Source organism: Cylas formicarius, unplaced genomic scaffold, assembly GCF_029955315.1.
Source record: "Cylas formicarius isolate icCylForm1 unplaced genomic scaffold, icCylForm1.1 PGA_scaffold_8__14_contigs__length_24414737, whole genome shotgun sequence".
In the NCBI taxonomy this organism is placed as follows: domain Eukaryota; kingdom Metazoa; phylum Arthropoda; class Insecta; order Coleoptera; family Brentidae; genus Cylas; species Cylas formicarius.
Genome location: NW_026844361.1, coordinates 18,823,220 through 18,843,551, shown reverse-complemented (window position 1 = coordinate 18,843,551; position 20,332 = coordinate 18,823,220). Strand labels below are relative to the sequence as shown.

Sequence of the window (20,332 nt, the reverse complement as noted above, 5' to 3'; positions counted from 1 at the left end):
GCCGACAACATTAACGAGACCATCGTTTAGCAACAATTTATTATATTAATATAATTTCGTAATTAAAATAATTCGAAGGTATTATCCATGTTTCCGTATTAATTATCCTCTTGCGCGTCTTGGGTTATGTTTATGTAGGGGAATAATTAAAACAATCTCGATTCGTGATTGGAAAACCACCAACTATAAAAATTATAAAAAAATAATAAAGTGTAATGTATCATAAACGCCGCAGGCGTATCGCGAAGTATCGAAAATTATTCGAAAATTTTATTTTCTTGTTAATAGGGTAGGGTGGGGCAAGGCGACCCACTGGGGCAAAGCGGCACACCTCTAAAATTAATTAAAAAAAATTTTTTTTCGTTATTATAATTTAATGTTTAGCCTTTAAAAAGCTTAAAAATTCTAAAACAAGCTACTCAATATAATAACCGAATCATAAGTAATTTATTCAGAGTGTTATTTTATATTATAAATACCAATAATCTATAGAAAAATAGTTACTAATCAGAAATGTTATTTTTCATTAAATATTTTTTAATAAATAATTATAATGATTATACATTACATTATAAATAGGGGAGAGTGGGGCACGACTGCCAGAACGTTCGCCAAAATTTGGGTAAATTTAGTTAAACTTAGTCAAAAATAAATCGACTTGAGCCCCCCTACTTTCGACTACTTAATTTAGCAATATTAATATAAGGGGGGCTCATTTTTGTCCCCAAAACATAGTTCGGTTCCTTAAAATTACTCACTAATTTGTTTTTCTTCACTACTTTTTACAAGTCTATGTTTACAGTTCGGTACTATGCAAACATGTGCTATCTGTGATCTGAGAATCAAAAAACGCAATACCACAAAGAATTATTTTTGTTTAGGGTACATTCCTTACTTGTTAACGCTTTGTACATTTGAAAAAAAAAAACATTTTAGGATATCTGTTATGAATTTTGCTATCGAAAATCACCTCTATTAATTTGGACCATGGCTTTTCGAAAGAACCACCAGTTTTTGAAAGTCATTCGCTCAAATTAAAGTCGGATAGTTTATCCAGTCTAGTGCCAGAATGTCTAGAATCCGTAAAAACACATTTTTTAAGTCCCCAACCAACCGTAATCGTTTAAAATATATAATTAGAAGATAAGCGATATTATATCTCGATATGATAACGGGGCTTACACGTAATTTGAACCCGAATTCAAGTGGCAACAGCGTAGGCTGGCTAAACGAGAAGCCCACATGAATTGTGAAGATAAAAAGGCTATTTTTTAAAGAATGCCAGAAAGCCTAATTCCAATATTAACATTCATACTATTGATAAACATTCTTATACAGGGTGTTCGGAAATTGAGTTCGGAAACTTGGAGGAACGATTCAACGTGGTAAAATAATAGCAGTAAGTAATGCAACAACAATTCGAAATTGTAATATTTTACGAGTTACAGCTTGTGAAAATTCATTTTTTTAAATTTCATTTTTAACACAGTTTGGGAAGTTTTGTATGAAAATGGTGTTCGGACTTTTCATGTTCAATTGAGAGTAATTTTATGCAATCAAATTTTAGGAAAAAATAATTCTCGATTATTCTTAATAATTTATATTTTCTAAAATGTTAAATATGTTTATGTTCCACTTCCACTTTTTTAATTTGTAGCATACGGGTTACTTGCTTTTCCGTAACAGAAGTGTATATCGCGATATCCAGTATCACCTTTCCGAGAATAAAAAAGTCGGTTTGTGGCTAAACGCTAACAGTCATCGACTTAAAACAAGCGTAACAATTTTGGCGAATGTGTGATTAAAATGTGAAATAAAATGCAAAAAATAAAATAAAGTGGCCTCTAGTGACAGATTTCTGAAACATTTTTATTTTGTCACTATGACTTTTGCTACATGAGGGCTGTGTGTAAAATACCACCTTATTCTGTTGAGAATTAAGCAAACAGCGTAAAAAATAAAATTAAAAAAAATTGACAAGCTATAGCTCGGAAAATATTACGATTTCGAATTTTCGCTCATTATTTTACCACGTCGAATCTTTCCTTCCGAACCCAATTTCCTAACACCCTGTATAGATATTAAATTACTTTTTACACTATTTCCACGAAATCTCGCCCTGTACATTGATCCCTGACCTAACCATCTGTTCGAGCCCTAACCACCCCTGGCGGCGGGATCGTAAATCAGGCGAACGCAACGGGGAGGGGGAGTGCCACCCCCCCCCCCAAAGTCACCCTAAGCTAAACACTTCCCGGAAAAAACGAGGCCGATCAAATAGGACGAGGAGGGATCTGTCGGAAAAAATCGCCCAGATAAGGAGGGGTTAAAAATGTGGGTGGGTAGGATTTTTATTTCCCTCCTAAGATGACTAACTTCCTCGCGCCGGTGGGGACGGTCCGTTCCAGGGGAGGCGGTGGATGAATGGATGATTCATAAATTTTTATCCGCGCGGTGGGTGGAAGGGGTGTTTCCTCGGCGAGTGGGGCCGGAGGGAATTTTTTTTTCAGTTTATCGATGCGAATGTGAAGTATCAGATACTGACAATGCTGATAGTTTTGTTTCTGTAGCAGGGGGTAAGTTTTTTTCTCCAAACGGGGGCGTAACAAAATCTTAGCCTTAAGCTTTTTGTTATTTTTTATTTTATTTATGCTCCAGGGTGGCCGTCCTACCCCACTCTCCCGTATTTATAATGTTATACATAACAATTGTAATTATTTGTTAAAAAGTATTTCATAAAAAAAACGTTACTGACTTGAAACCATTTTTCTATAGATTAAAAAAATTATTATTAGATTTTAGAAAGCTAAATCCATAGCTTTATCCAAAAATAACTTTTAATTTTTAAGCGGTCCATTTTACCCCTGGTATTTCGCAAAAGGCTAAAAATGTACAAATAGCCAAAATTTATAATAATTAGAAGAAAAAACGAAAAAAAATATCGTTTAATTTTTGCCCCACCCTCTCCTATATAAATATCACGAAAATTTGTAGATTACCGTCGAAATTAAAGTTAATTTCTTACTGAATATGGAAGTTTTTCAAATAGCTTGCACAATTTCCTTTAATTCCAGAATTGATCTTGATTTTATGGCGCTTTTCAATGTTTCAAGACATTTTGTAGGTTATGTTGGTGCATACGACAGCTTTTTTTTCCCATTCGCAATTTTTAAAATATAATTTTCCAACCAAAGCGAAAACTAATGAATCTGGAAAATTATTTTTTTTATTCGCTCAAAAAATTGCATTTTTTGAGCGGCAATTCAGCGAGCACAAAAAAATAAGACGCTAATTTTTCGATTTCGGAACACTCCTCAAAAAAGCTATAACGACGAACACCCCGTACATTTTTCGGTTTCCCAGACGCACGACCGCATCGCAAATTGGCTGGATATTCTTGGCACGCGCATAATGGAGCCGAAATCTTGAAACCCGACCGGCGACCGCCGCGTTTTTGAAAATTTTAAAAATAAAATCGTATGCAATTGCGAACATGATAATGCCGCGAAAATTTTATGTAGTTTTCGCGCGGATTTTTAATTTTTTTTTTGGCATGCGCGCGTCGTATTTTCAGCGTTGACGCGGCGCCAAGAAAAATATTTAAAAATCCCGCGGCGGATTTCGAACACTTCGAGAAAAAATAACGACAGGTAATCACAACGCACCAACGTAACCACAGGATCGCGAAAAAAACACCCTCAGAGCAAAGAGCAACGCCGCCATAACCTCACTTTACCATGCGGCAGCCTCGGCAGCGTCTGATCGACGCTCCGCGCGCGTAAACCACCCTTGCCGCCTCCCCCTACCCTCCCCGCCTTCTTACCTCTCCTCCGGAGTGGGGCGGACGGAAAAAATAACAAGAAGCGTTTTTTCTCTACCCTCTTTCGTTTTTAGTAGTGGGGATGCGGCACGGGATATTCCTTAAATCTTCGCGCACGCGTGTTTTATCCAAGATAGAGGTCTAAGGATGTGCCTTCCTCGTCGCTCCCGCACGTCTTGCATCTGCCCGTCCCGCTCCCAACCCTTAGAAGCAATCGTGGTTCTCACTTGGAAATATTACAAGTTATATAAGCATATCTCTGTTTAGAGACGCGGGCCGTCTCTATCTGGAACGTTGCACTTGGGTAAGGCGGTCCTTGTCTCGAGAATTTTACAGTGGTTGTTCTTAGTCTTGTAGCGCCGAAATTAGACGATGGACGTCTTGGGCGCCGCGACGCCGGTTTCTTAGTTATCATCGGTGCTTCTTACAAGAAAGACTCGCGGGAAAGTTAGACGCCGACGCCGGAGTTCCGCACACACACACACACACACACGAACACACTCGCACGCAAACACAAACACGTTATCGCACGAGTCGAAGAAGAGAATATTAGGAGTGCGTGGGATTTTTCGGATGTCATTTTGTCCCATTTGGTACGCGATTTTTGTGACGGTGTCTGTTTTTCGGATTCGGCCGCGGAAAAGTTCGTTTCGCGCTGTGATAGCGACGAGGACTGTGCTTTAATTTTCGTGCAATATTTTTACCAGTTTACTAAGGCTTAATAATTGTAAGTACCGTTTATTCTTCTCCATTTTCTCAAAACTGTCAAAAATCTTCATCTTTTTCGATTTTTTAAAATCTAGTTAATGTCCGAATTTAAGACTCTTTTATTTTTCCTACGAGCATAAATTGCAAGACAGCCGTAAAAAAATTCTCGATATAATTGTTACCTGGATGTTTTGCTTTTGCTTTACTGCTCATCCAATATTTCCACCGGTACACTAAGGCCCAGTAATTGTGGAGTAGTGCTGCTTTTTTTTCAATCTTTCAAAGTTGCCGACCCCTTCTTTGCAGTATAGACCTCATTTATTAAAAAAAATATATGACCCCAACATTTCTCGATTTCCTCTAAATTTGTTATTTAGTCCGTCGCTTTAAACAGTTGAAAAATACTTAAATACTATTAAAGTGACTAAAACTTTAGAAAATCGGAGATTGCCAATCTTTTTTCTATTTCTTCCGTTATACCTTTGTTACAGCCTCAAAATATAACGCAAATATGGTTGCTATTGTTGTCATTTCCCTTCGAATACATACATACTTCGACGGGTTGAAAAATACAGTGGAAAATGCCAAGATGCCGCGTCTTCTGTAATTTTTGTACTTATATGCTCTAATTTGAACATTGGAAGTCCTGTTCATTTTCCCTTCGGGTGAGGACTTATTCGAATATATTTCTAAATTGCTAAATGCCATCTCGGCTTCCGTTGTTTAACTCCACCCAACATACCAGAAATTTACTTCCAAAAAATTTAATTTGAAATTCGGAAATCCTAACTGTTGAACTCATCTTGTTCCGCGTTAAATTTAGTGTCTTGAAGATCAGTTTCTTTTCAGGAAGCTATAATTTTTTTAATTTTTATTTTTATTTCAACTAACTAAACAGAACTTCTCACAGTTTCCAAAGAAACTAAATGAATATTTTTGCAGTTTATCTTGGCGCGTGATTTTTCTCGTGGTATTTTTCCTCGGCGTACTATTTAAAATTCTTCCAAACAACGCTAATTGGAATCGAAAATCTAAGTTCATTACTTGCCGTTACTGTCTGCTCTTTGTTATTCTGACAAACAGCAGCAGTTTTCTCTCGATGCGGTTTGAAAGGTCGTTTTTATAGGTTTAACGAAATTTCTTTAAATATTTGCGCGGTGTTTGAAACCGGTCAATTTTTGAATTCGGCAAGATTGATTTTAAAATAATTGCAAATCGACGTTGAAAAATAATTGAACGGAATGCATTTAAAAAAAAATCTTCAATATTTAATATTTAAAGAAATCTTAAAACAGCGGAAAATTACAAAAAGGATACGTTTTTAAATGACACTTTTTCTAATACTGTTGCGTTCAGATACCAAAAACATATCTATATAATAGAATAATAGAAAGGCATTGAGCGTGTGAAAAAATATTTCAATAGTTTCAAATGCACCAGTCGCTACGTTTTCAAAATAAGATATATTTTAAAACTGCAACATGTTGGACCTTGGTATTTTATTATTCGAATAAAAAACTCTTTAGAAATATTATTAAAAAAATTAAAGAAAAACCCTTCGATATAATAATATTAATGAAAACATTATTTTTTTTTAGAAAGATGTTTTTGCCTTCTGTGAACATATTAAAATTCCCTTCAAAACTCTTCTAACCAACCAAAGACGTTTGTAATTTGGTATGTCGTATACGCAAAAGTGTGCAATTCCTTAAATTTATTTATTTTTTATAAAACTGTCTAATAAATAAATAAAAAGTTACTCTGAAATCGCGTTTTCTATTGAGTCGCAGAACCGCCAAATCGATACGAATGTTTCATTGTCGTTTAACAATTTCAGATAACTCAACAACTACCATACCAAGGAAAGGACCCGTACGTATGCCTTTCCTTATCGCCTAAAATACGACTCAAGTTCCTTACCAACGATCCATAAACGCTGTGGGATTCGCTGGTATCATTGTCGAACGCTGTGACTACCGTTTCACGGCGCCAATTCGCCAGATTCGATCAAAATAACCAGCAAAATTTTCACCACGGAGGAACAGAACATACTGAACAACCTCAAAGTCGAACATGAGAATTTAGTGGCGAAGTGGCTACAAAACTCATTCAAGATACAAGAGAGTGCCGCGTTGGACCTTAGAGCCACACCGCTGCAGCCGTTGCAGATACCTCCGATGGCCGAGGTCAACAATCGGCCGGTATTCAAGATGAACAACGATTTTTGGAACCAGGCGCGCGGACCGCCTCAGCAGATGCCTCAGAACCTATCCAATTCCAATCAAAATTCACCTGTCCCCGGGTCTACCAACTCGATGCCGGCTCACTCGCCGAGCCAGCAGAGCAATTCGAGCCAGATCCACGTGGTCACCCCGGGCGCGATGGCCTTACAGCAAGCTAACCAGAACAGCCAGCAGCAAATGCAGCAGCAGCAACAGGCCGCGAGCCAACAACAAAACCAGCAGCAACAACAGCAGCAGCAGGCGGCCAATCAGCAAGCGCACGCTCAACAGCAACAACAGAACGCGCAGCAGCAGGCCGCGCAGCAGCAAGTCAACGCCACTGCGCAGATGGGCCCGCAGAGTAACGGTTCCGGTGCTCATCAGCAAACCGCCCAGCAGAACCAGATGGGTAGTCCGAATCCGAGTCACATGGGTAGTCCGACGCCCCAACAGTCCCACGGTTTGCCTTTCGGACAGCAGAATATGATGGTGCCGCAATTCGGTAGCGGACAGAACACCCCCGACAAGTTGATGACCGAGAAGTTGGTGAATGAGTTGCAGGTAGGTGATTTTGGTGGTGACGAGAGAGCGAATGGGCATGGTTTGCGTCACGGTTGTTTTTTTTTAATTTTATTTCTTTTGCCGCGGTTCATTTCTTTATTATTTCGTCGATAACGGGTCGAAAGCTACGCGCGGGCAGCACATACGTTTAAAATTCACGCACCGGTAGCGCCTGATTGCCTTGCGATGCAATTAGTGTTTTAAACGTACGCCTATGATAATAACCCTTTATGGCTATGTGTCGGAGAGACTTTAAGCACATGGTACATCGAAGCATATGGCATACTAAAGTCGGGTATACCAATTAAGCGTTTTTTTTGCTTGTTTTCTCGAAGCCGCCTCAGTTTTGAATACTAATTCGAAAGAACTTTTTCGCTCGGCTTTTAACTATCGGCCGAGCGTTTTCCTACTTTTCCGAGTTTTCTTATTTTATACAACTTGTTTGCGCCATTCCGATTCTTAAACGTGAACGCAGATAGTTCTTTATAATATATAACTTTTTAATGAATTCTTAATTAGTATCTGTACACTCAGTTCTGTATGTATCATACCAATATATTTTGTAATGGTTATACAGGACCAAGGTTTTTATTATGCCATTTTTTCATTTTTCAATAGGGCATTGAACTTTATTTTTAAAATTACCCTTTTTATTTATAAAACCCGGGGCTCGTTTTGTTGAAACTCTTTGAAACTCTCCGAAACTGACGATTTATTAACTTCTAATTTAATAATTAATGTACAATAAACAAGTAAGAAAAATACGTGCAAAGTAAGTTTAAAACCATTGACGTTGGGGGGGAGGGGGGGAGTTGTATTGCAGGCAGGACACTCCTCCATTTGACATCAAAAGTGTAACCCAGCAATCCAATTGCACATAGCAAATTTCAACAAAATATGTGAAAAATTCCTTAGCACATGCTGTCAGTTTTAAAGGTTGGATGTTTCACATCGGCAAAACAGAGAAAACCCAAATATTGGCAAAATATTCAGAAAAATGTAGATAAAATCTCACCAATTTGTGGTTATGGCATAATGCATCCAGCTAAAGCAGTTTCCCAAGTGAGCGAGATCTACTATATAAACATGAAGTCGGAAATTGTCACAATGTACACAGGATGGCTAAAATTCAAAGAAGTCTTAATGTAAAGTTGTTGCAAAAAAAAATGGCAGCTTTACAGTTATTTTTGAGTAAATTTTACAAAATGCAAAACAGACAGACAAGCAATAGATTTATGGCTTTTATACTAACGAGTTTTAGTTTATTCTGCAAACAAGATTAATAAAAGGAGGATGTATAGAGTAATAGATTATACCACATGGACTTAGCAAAACTTAACTATTTATTTTTATTACAAACAAAGCAACAAGAAGGAATATTATACGAGTCTCTAAAAGTGGCATGTTCCTTAAAAAAAGAATCGAAACAAGGTTCATTGTTCTAACAAATAAAAACTAGAATTGAGAGAATAAACTACGGGAAAATGCTGATTTCTGATTTGAAAATTTTCCCAATCGGAGGTCATTTAGCAGGAATACTTTTGGATTATTTTCAGGGATCTGATTTATTTTCCACACCCTGTGGTTTGCACATTTTTTTAAAAATCCTATAATATTTGTTATAACCGACATCGAGTATTAGAAAGTTTTCGATTCATTTTTATTACAAACAAAGCAACAAGAAGGAATAGTATACGGGTGTCTAAAAGCAACGTGTTCCTTAAAAAAAGAATCGAAAAAAGTTCGTTGTTCTAACAAAGTAAAACTAGGATTAGAATCGGAGGTCATTTAGTAGAAATAGTTTTGAATTTTTTTTAGCAATCTGATTCATTTTCTACACTGTGTATATTTATTATACCAGACATCGACTATTTTTTGCAAATTTCAACCCACTGTCGCATTTTCTTTGTTATTAATATTAGATATTATTAATTTTCAAAAACATATATTTTACATTTGTCATTCCACACCAAAAGAGTTGCCTTACACCCCAACATTGTTGTCATCGTTTCGATTTAATTCGCCCACGCTTCGAAAAACAATATTTTTTCATAACCGAAAATTCGAGTCCTCGATTTGGCGAAGGCGCGGGTCAATGTGGGTCACAAACTCGTCCCATAAAACGTCGCTCGTATTTGCATCCCCAAAGGCTCGACGGCTCGCTGCGGGTTTCTCAAGGATAAAAAATTCTTCCGAGCGGTTTAGAGTACTTTTTTTCCGGGATAGACCGACGTACGGATCGCGTTCTATCCGTGGGAATGGTTTGGAGACTCCGCTGTAAATTTCTCGTTTGTTTTTTTTTCCGCCCCACGGAGCCGGCAAAAAAGTTTTATCGTTTACCGGCGCGGAAAAAAAAAACCGCTATATTCAGCGGCCATACTGTACAGGCACGCCGCGTTTAATTATTTTCCATAACTTTAATAATGGGACTCGGAGTTTTGCGACTTTTTGTCCGGTTTCTTTCCACCGGGACGCGTATCCCCCACGATTGCTTGTTAAGGCGTGAAAAATGTGTTTTACGAGTATACTCCGCGCGCGAGCCTCCTTACGACAGGTAGTTTAATTCGGAATTTGAGTAATAAGCATTTTTAACGGTCGTTCTTTAATTTTATATTGCGTACAACAGTGCAATTTTATTTCGGTGCGTTCGGGGTTCGTTCGGGGCAGCGCAGCCAAACTTGTCATAAACGTTTTCAATTATTTTTAAAAAATCATTGCGGTCATAGTAAAATTGTTTTTGGGTACTTTTATTCGGAAAATTGCACACGGTGATATCACGAATCATGAAAGGTTAATAAAAACGTGTGCCCAATTGTTCTCGCAGCTAAAATCATTGATGATTTTTACATTTATTCAATAAGCAATATGAGTTATCAATATCTTTATCCAATACTTCAGCTGCGACTATTTTGAGGACAAGGTAGTCAATTAAAACACTTTGGATTATGCAAAAAATTAATCAGCTATCTAGTATACCCAAGAATCAAACAGTAAAAGTTACCTAAGTAGTTAACACGATAAAAAGCATGAAAAAATTGAAATTGCATTAAAATTTTAGAAAAGAACAGCGCCCATTAAAGAGACCTTTTTTTAGGAGGTCAAACTGTAAAATAAAAATCCCTTAGGTGCCAATGAAATAAGTTTTTTTTAGCTTAAACAATAGCGTAAATTGTTCTTTATATCATGTCCAATAACCTGTACTTTATTTTGTGAACTGTTAATTTTATTTTGTTTGTAAGTGTTTGTATAGTGTAAACCACCTATATAGATAATTTACCAAAGTAAAATAATTTAACAGCATATTATAAATTAATTTGCTATCTGAGCCGTGTTTACACTTGTATTTTAACCTCTCTCTTTATATGGATAAATGTTTCGGCCGCTTTCGGGTGTTCGTCGCCGGTGCCTCGGGTGATTCGGACAAATGCACTTTATAGCATTTGTGGTTTTCCCAGAAAATGCGGCAAATTTCGCAATAATTTTGACGATATAATTCTTACTAAAACCATTTACATATAATTATTTAATGATTAAACAATATTTTATTTATACTTATTTCTTTATTTATTCAATACAAATTTTAGAGGTTGAAGGTTCAAGTAGCAATACGAAAACAAAAGCAACGCTTGGAAGGCATCATAGCGAAATCTGAAGCTCATGCTTAGAAGTTAAAGACAAAAAAAAACATATAATAATAACAATAAAATAAAATAAATTAAAAGAACCAGAGTTCCAACTCAATGGCTGGACCGGCGGTAGTGAAAGAATCAAAATGCTAGTGTTTTTTGTAAGATAACATTTATAATTTTATACCTTATTTAAAAACTCCGCCAAATCGCATGGAAATTTATATACTCTGAATTGAAGCTTAAACATTTAAGTCTTTTCTAACGTTTTCTTTGTTGAAAAATAAAGACAAATGTTTTCTTTAAATTTTCTAATCAATAGGATACTTAAATCTGATTTATTTTCTATTCATCTAAATAGCATATTATTACATAGAAATTTTATTTATAGAATTATATTTTTTATATATGATAAGTCGTTGAATTCATTTACAAAACAAAATGTGCGAACATTCGGAGGAAGAATTGTCTTTGGCATTTAAACGTACCACTTTTTAATGTAAATATAAGGGTGATTATCAAAAAGTTAGTTTTTTCACTTTTAATTGTGATTAGTAATTTTTTTTATATTCTAGTTATTGGAGTTAAACTAGAATTTGACCCGTATTTGCGTTCCAAATCATTGAAACCTGATCGAATTTTGTATTTCGCGTTTTCTAGTCAATAATATTATGACTGAATTATTAATTACCTTTAAATTTATTTGCATCCCACTATACTAAAATTATTTTGATTCAAATCTTTAATATTTATGTGTCACATAGGTCTAACAGGTGGATAAACTTGGATTAGAGAACAATCGGCCAAAACTATGAAATTTTTTTTACTGATTTTAGATTCGTTAATCAAATAGAATTAAAGTAGATAAATCAAAAATTGGTCTGCCTAGAAGAACATGCATAATTTCCTTTTTTATATTATCTTGCTTGCTTTGGGAAACCATAACGAGGAGGTGAGGATACTACTATTTTCGATATTGAGCACTATAGAGCTACCTGTAACGTTTCAAATTAATTTTTAATAATTAACTAAAAAATCATTGAATGTTTGTGGGTGAACATTTGTGGAGTTTTTTCAAAGGGACCACGCAGGAGGATCTGCTGTATAAACAACGCCAGTATATTTTGAGCCAAGAAAATTTTAATAATAATAATAATTTTTTCCTGCATAGATTCATAATGTATTTTATCTACAGAAGATATGTTATTGTTCTTTATGGAAGCTTCAATAGTAACCCTATCCGTGTAGAGAAAATATTTTTTTTATAACATTCCTCGCTATTCGTATTGTCCTTTATTTTTATCCCAGCATAATATTATCAAAGCCACTAATTAGAAATGGAAGGAACTCAGTTTTCCAAAAATAAAGCAACTTAATACTCATCTAACTAATTTTAAGATCCCCTGAATCGTGAATATTTTTTGAACATTAATTTTTGCAGCGTGGTCTGAGACAAAGGGATGTAAACTAAATGTGTTAATAGTATGTGTTTCTAGGGTCTCCAAACAATTATTTCTTACCGGCTACATCTGCGTGTGAGTAGTTAAAAGTTATGCAAATGTACTTTTAATGGCATAATTCTATGACTGCGGTTTTATGGTAGATGTGATTTATTGGCAGATGCCGTATAATTAATATGTATTAATTAATAATTTTGACCCCGCTTGAATGCTGTTATATCGAGGTCCATTGGCCATTTAACTGTCGCTCGCGCAAAATCTTTTTTTTATAGTTATACTGACAGAAGTACCTCTTAACATCAAATATAATGGAAGTGATAGCCGATTTCCCACAAACGTGATAGTCAGCGCCATCTATGCGACGACGCGTTTCTTAATAGCGTCGTTTCTATCCCGCAGCGACGTCGAGCCCGTCCGAATTGCCCGCGGAAATAAGTTTTGGCACATGATTTGTCGCGGGATTCGAAAGATTTGAAAAAATGTCGACGGGAATTTCCAAAACGAGATAAAAACCCCATGCGTTGTATGTTAATGTCTTTAGCAAAAATCAACAGTTAGTTATCAAGAGAATCGCAATACTAATTATTAATTATATTAAATATGTCGTGCATAAAAATGTTTTATTGAGAAAGTGTCTAATATTTTATTTATTTCTTTTAAATATTTTTTTTTGTATAATTCAAAATAGAACGTTTTTGATCCATTCGTTTTAGTGAAAAATATAAATGGAATAGCAAAAACGCCTAAAACCATTTTCTTGTATAAACAACATAATTTTACGACGGTTGCCAAATCCTAAAAGTTGAAAAAATTAAAGACTGAGTGCCGAACTTCTTTCGTTAAGAATATTGATATTACACTAACAAAATTAATCATTATAAACCTAATTTAGGAAAATTGGTCTCTTAGTAACAAAAAAACAAATTTCAACAAAGTCCAATGAAGTTTATTTCAAAGTTTGACAACTTTTTGCTTGAAAATTACTCAAGCAATCTTAGTTTCTTGACGTACTTAAAATATACTCCGTATAAACATTCATTCTCGATATAACATTGAAAAATACCACAATATTTATATTTTATACAGGGTGCACCAGGATAAACATATGATAGGAACCCTTTTTTTTATTAAAAAAGTCACTCCGAGCGTATATTTTATATCGGATTGTCTTCTAAATACAGGGTGTGACTTCTCCCCAACATTTGAAAAAAAAGTTGTGTACAGGGTGTTTTAAAAAACGCCTTCTAAGAAGGTCGCAAAAAACCGTTTTTTTTTTTAATTATTTCTAAAATCGCTTGAGATGCCAAAACGAAAAAAGTTACTGCTGACAATTTTTTTATATTTTGTACAGCAGCATTGCTATAGGGGGTTACACTTATTTAGCTCCCCTAAACAGCTCCCCATAAAAAAAATACTTTTGTTTTAAATCAAAAAAGTCCTAGTTTTGAAGTTATTTGCAGCAAGCAAACCAATTGTAAATTATATTAAATTTTGTCTGTGACCCGGTCAAAGTTATTTGGGGGCCTACATTTCATTTAGGTGGCTCAATTGGCGCCCTTTTTATTGAGTATCTTCTGCAGGCGCAAGACACTAACTTAATTTTTTTACACACCCTGTAGATATCGACGGAACGCAATGTCGTGTCGTAATACGAAAGCCTATTGGTAGAATTTATGGTTCGCAAAAAAATAATTATTAACTTCCTCGTTTTCAATTAAAGGCATATACAGGCGACATTATTAGTAAAGTCGGTTAAAGGACAGGTTTATTTTTAAATACAGCGGCATTATCATTTTGCAATGCATATCGTCGAAGGTTGCGGTCTCAGAATAATTCCGTCCTTATGTCGTTAAAACTCTTGCGGAAAATTCGAGTGAAAAAAAAGAGATAGGCGGTTAATCGGCATTTGGTGTGAAATCCGTATAAAAATCGACCATAAATTTTCAGACTGACGTCCGCGGGGAGCTCGACCATACACACACTCATTTTTACGTGGTGTTAAGCCTTCATAATGGCGGTTTTTTATGGTTTAAACTTCATTCAAATCCGCCGAGCGGAAAATTGGCGCCTTTAATAACTTATTTTTACACTTCGGAAATCCCCCGACAATGCGGCACTTTACGTTCCTTTTTTTTCCTTCCATAGTTTAATTCAATAATTTCATTTTTTCTTGTTTTCGTGTTCCGTTCGGTTGTCCGTTTAATTCGTTGCTTCGTTTTAATTATACGTTTAGTTTAATTCGTTATTTGTTTACGAGTGTAATGTGCGAGTGCATCCGATGTGTGTCATTAATTCGTATTTTGTGTATAAAATGTTTCCGTTTCAGACTGATATTTCGTCTTTGCAATCTCCAATATATAATTCTAGTCCGCAATTAGATGCACTAAAAGCAAAAATCCTATGTGCTAGAACCTTTAGTTGGTCCAGACTACGAGGAGTGTTCAAAAGTAAGGTGACTTTTCGAATTGGGCGGGCTACGTACATTCGATCTTCGATATTTTTGTTTATTATGTTGTTACACATGTAACTAACATACCTTAACAGTCTCAGCCAGTTTGCACTTTTACATTTTTTTGTGAGACAGAAGGGTTAGACGTTTTTGTTTTTCGAACTTCTGCTGTCAAAGAAAAATGGGAAAAAAGAATTTGCTTAATATTTTGTGTAAAACACTTTTTCTGGACGCCTCAGCACGTCAATAATAAAAAGTTGAAGAAGTGCAACTAATAGTGTTGAAAAATCATGGAATTACTACTAGAGAAGTGGCTGAAGAAGACGGCATCTCTATTGGCTCGCGATATGCAATTTTTTCCGAAGTTTTGGGCATGAAACTTGTAGCACCAAAATTTGTTAAGAAACTGCTATGCTCATAGCTGGTGAAAAATTATGGGTATATGGTTACGACGTCGAAATCAAAACCCAGTCGTCCCAATTGAAGAACTTAGAATCGCTAAGACGGAAAAATGTCAAAAAGTCAAGTTCGATCAAATGTCAAGGTTTTGTTTACTGTTTTCTTTGATTATCGTGGCGTAGTACAAAAAGTCCTACAGTAAGAGTATTACCTTGAAGTTATGCGCCCTTTGCGAGAAGCAATACGATCCATTTATTTTGCATCCCGATAATGCGCCTCCTCACTCATCGTCGCTTGGGTCTAACTTTTTGCTAAAAACAAAACCACAATCATGCCTCAGCCACCATATTCACGGTATATGGTCTCTTGCGACTTTTTTTCCCAAAACTCGAGAAACCCATGAAAGGAAATAGGTTTGTAACGATTGAGGAGATAAAAACATTCTCAAGGCTATAGAAGAAAGTGCTTACCAGAAGTGCTTCGAGGATTGGAAATCAGTTGGCACAAGGGGAGGGATTACTTTGAAGGGGACAACATTAATTTTGATCAATAAATAAATACTTTTTGATAAAACTTTAAAGTTACCTTACTTTTTGAACACAACTCGTATAGGTGCGCCGTGTACATTTGAAGTTTTACAATATTCTTGCTATCGAATTAATTTGTTATACAACCAAATATATTAAATTTGTGAATATTTTATTATTTTTGTTGTTATATAAACACGCATAAAAATAATGTCCCTCCGCATATTGGATATATCAAGTTCAAATTGGGCAAGAATGTTAAAATGTTTACTAATCATCTGGGTTATTGTTACATTCTTGTCAATAATTCTAGGTGAACCATTTCGAAGGTTATTGTAAACGCACCCTTAAAACACTTTTTAATTGTTTGAATTTTCATATTTTTTTTAAAAAATTGTATTTTAACATTAACATTCCGTGACAATTTGAGTCATTTTTTTGATTGGCAATTCAAATTAAAATGTATATCATTTGGTGAAAACTAATTAAAATAATTTTAAGGGTTATTTAGATGAACCTTTCGATAACCGATTAAGGAGAACGGCACCTATAACTTTAACTTGATGTCTTCAGGTCTATTTACCACAAATGCACTGAAAACTTAATTTTTTTTTTCGAGTACCTTTAACAAAGACGCAGCTAAAATATCAGTCGAAACGTATTTGGGCGCATGCCATGTGTATATCACATACACACGTTGAATTTTGTCCAATTGCCTGCGATTTGCAACTTATACTATGTAATACTAACGCACGTAACTAAACAGCTTCTTTCACAACTAACGCTGCCGGATTTTAACCAACTGCAACGGAACTCGTCCGCCATCTCCGAACGGACGCTGGAAGAATGCTGGACCACCTTGCAGCGAGTGAGTTGGATTCTGTTCAACCGTGTATAGTATTCGTCCATGCTATTTGGTTTATGCTTACCGCTTGGTTTGATCGTTTATTTTTTACCGCGATTTCGTTTTCATCATTTTCACGACTAGTTTGCTACGAATTAAACCAAGCTTCTCTAGAAGTCGAGATTTTGCTCGCCAATGTTTATCTGGCTTACTACGTGGGGTGTTTTTTTAACAATGGGTGGTTCCTCAAGCATTTTTAAGAAAAAGAGTGATAGAAATAAGGTTCCATAAGCCCTTCGCTTTTCAGATAAAGCGTCTTCAAAATTCAATGAAAAAGAGAGAGATCAAAAAACTTTTAAAAATTATTACAAATAGTTATTCAGTACTAGTATTCAAATAAATTTGTACTTTAATAGACAAAGTGGCGTACCTTTTTATTTTTCGAGAATCTTTATTCCACACCGCCGCTAAAAAATATTTTGGATCAAAAAAGGCCCTTTGAAGCCTATAAGATTCGCGTAATAAGTTTGATAACAAAGATCTAAAGTAATATCATAATTTTGCTTAAAAGAGTATTTTTTCTTAGAAGCCGCTTAAAAATATTTGAGGATTAGCCCTATGTGAAATATCCGGCAGTTATTTAAGAGCACCCTGTAGATTTGCTTAGTTTTTGGAATTAATTGTAAATCAAGAAGGATACTCATAGAACAAAATGGTAATTGACTTAAAATCTAAATTAATTCATCAGCTAATAGTCTATAACATAACATCATTATTGATCATGATAAACAATACTAGTACAAAATGTTTTTTAGTGATAAACCTAAATATTTTCCAAAAAAAAAAATACTCCGTAAGTTTTTTTTTTCTTCACTACGTTTAGATTAGGTCGAAGATTATTCACACATTTGGAATGTATTTTTATTATTTTCGTTTATTTTCCCGCCCGATTTTCTCGCATGCCTGGCTGACTAGATCTAGTTGCGTTTATTTAATAATTTTTTCGACGATTTTATCGAATAGAATGACATTTCTGGGGTATTGGAAATAAAAAATGTCAAAAATTGAAAAAAATGGTAAGTATTTTTTTTGAAAATGACCGAAAGAGTTCATCGACACTCACACACAGACACACACTCACAATTATTATACCCAGAGCAAACAGTTGATTATTTTTTACGGACAGCGGCGTATTGTTTCGGGGGGTCGCGTCGAAGGGTGAACGAGAATTAAAATCAAATTTTCTTAATTGAACGAAATCTCATAGTCACCGGGAGAGTATTTATTTAAGATTTTTTTATGCCGCGCACATTTTTAAATCGAACGATATTCATGACAGGAACAATGGCGCGGCAAAGTTGCTGGTAATCTCCAGAGAAAAAAAATTTCAACCCCTTCATTTAAAACTAATAAAGGGGAGTTTTTTAGGACGTGTGAACATGAACGGCAACTGTTCTGGCTTAACATGAAACGCACGGTCTAAAAATTTGCCACCCGAAATTTCTTATTGCTGCCGGGAACTTCGTCTCTGTCTTATTCGGCAATTGCGAGTAGCAAAAATTTGAAAAATCGAAAATAACATATATTTTTAAGGTGGCAATAATTCTTGCTTTGTGCTTATTTTAATTGGCACACCCACCCTATATATTCTTCAAATTTTGAAGTCGTTCCATAGTTTTTCAAATATTTAATATTTTAACAAATTTTTTATAGTATAAAGTGGAATTGAAATAACGGAGGTAACCTATATATATATATATATATATATATATATATATATATATATATATATATATATATATATATTCTCACGTATTGATTCACGGATGGAAAAATGTGATGACACTATATTCCGGGATATCATCCGTTCGCTCGTTGAACTCCGACTGGAATCCTGCATCCGACTGGAATCCTGCAAATCTTGCATCCGACTGGAATCCTGCAGACGTTTCGCCAAAATCTCACTTGGCATCTTCAATGCTCGCGCTCCGAAAACACTTCGAACACAGTGTTCGAAGTGTTTTCGGAGCGCGAGCATTGAAGATGCCAAGTGAGATTTTGGCGAAACGTCTGCAGGATTCCAGTCGGATGCAAGATTTGCAGGATTCCAGTCGGATGCAGGATTCCAGTCGGAGTTCAACGAGCGAACGGATGATATCCCGGAATATAGTGTCATCACATATATATATATATATATATATATATATATATATATATATATATATATATATATATATATATATATATATATATATATATATATATAGTATAATATTTGATATACAATTAGCTACCATCTGTATCAGGTTCATATCCATTACAGTTTATGTCCAAAAGGTTTCCAAGGGACGTTAAATGGATTTTCATCAAGTAAAAGCCACCTCAGTTCACGTTGAGTAACCCCTAAACAGGTGAAAAAAACACTTTTATTTACAATAATGAAAATAAGGACCGGGAAAAAAGTGGGAATTTAAAATTAAAGTTGATCTTCGCACTAGTTATGAATTACTCTCTAACGACAAATTTCGATAATGAATAGTACATTAACAATTAAAACTAAATTAATAAACAAATAAAAATATTTTGTTTATTTTTTCAGATATTTATAGCTTTCTCAGAGGATTTTCCTGTTTAATTTAAGGTAATACTGGTATAGTTTTAGAAAGTGATTGCAATAAATCTATTTTGCCTAACCCCATCGAAAACAACGCTTATACGATTTCATCCTGCACAAAAAAATGCAAATAAATTAAAAATTGAATTGGACAATGAGAAGGCATGTTGATAAAAATCTTAATTGGAAAAAAGTTTTTAAATTTTTGCCAGCCTCAGTTTTTGCCATAACTGATGGCGACCTGCTTGTGAAAATTTTACTGAGGACATTTAAATAAGTAACAGTTATTTGGTATGAAATCTGGAGAACCTTTCCATCTCATGCACCTGACCACTACGAACTATCCTCCTCACAGCGACCTCAAAACTCACTAACGGCACTTATACGTATTCCAAATACCTCGCGTATCGAACTCCGCGACTTCTTGGCATTTGTTTTACGTTGGTACAAAATGGTACAATATCATGCGTATATCACAACACCGGGTGAATTTAAATCCCCCGGAATCAGTCTGTTTCACTCGGACGCGTGAAAAGACCGTTGCCGCGTTTCTATTTAAAACTTTTCAGCGGTGCGTGCGGCTAATAATTTCGGTCTTGGCGTTCGATCGCGGAAAAATGGGGTTGAAACGGGCGCGGGGACGGGTGGGACGGGGGGCCGTGTGTGGGGGGGCACAGTGTGGGATTTATCCAAATGCCGGTCGTAAATGTTACGTATAGAAAAATTACTGGTCATCATCATGGCGTCATCATCACCAGCGTCTCCTATCATTCCAGTGTCCTTCGTTGAAACCTGCATTTCCGCGTTTATATCTTTGTGCTGGTCTCCAGTTCCAGAGCTTTAATGGTAGCCTTTCTTCTCTCATTCGATGCAGGTGTCCATACCGTTTCAATTGTTTGGCATTTATGTCGTCCATTATATAGTACTTTCGACTTGCGTTCTTTGATGGTCTCATTTCTTAAGGCTACGCAATACATCATTCCGGTTGAAAGAAGTTTCTGAGTAAAGTTTTTCTCTGGAACCCACACTTCTGATCCATACGTCAATAGAGGCTGAATCATAGTTATTACTCCATTACATTTCTTTTAGTATGTCCTTATTA

At 35.5% G+C, this 20,332-nt stretch overlaps 1 protein-coding gene across 7 annotated transcripts in view; it reads left to right on the top strand.

Annotated features, from left to right (window-relative positions):
• Positions 1–20,332, top strand: part of LOC132706014 (zinc finger protein CKR1-like) — a 206,213-nt gene that overhangs the window by 55,623 nt on the left and 130,258 nt on the right. For 6 of the 7 annotated variants that reach the window (XM_060677052.1, XM_060677054.1, XM_060677049.1 and 3 more), the window contains exon 2: positions 6,366–7,311. In XM_060677052.1, coding sequence (XP_060533035.1) covers positions 6,706–7,311 — 606 coding nt within the window. In that variant the 5' untranslated portion in view covers positions 6,366–6,705. Of the gene's footprint in view, positions 1–4,222; positions 4,548–6,365; positions 7,312–20,332 lie in introns of those variants that run through there. The other variant, XM_060677050.1, reaches the window with a different exon arrangement.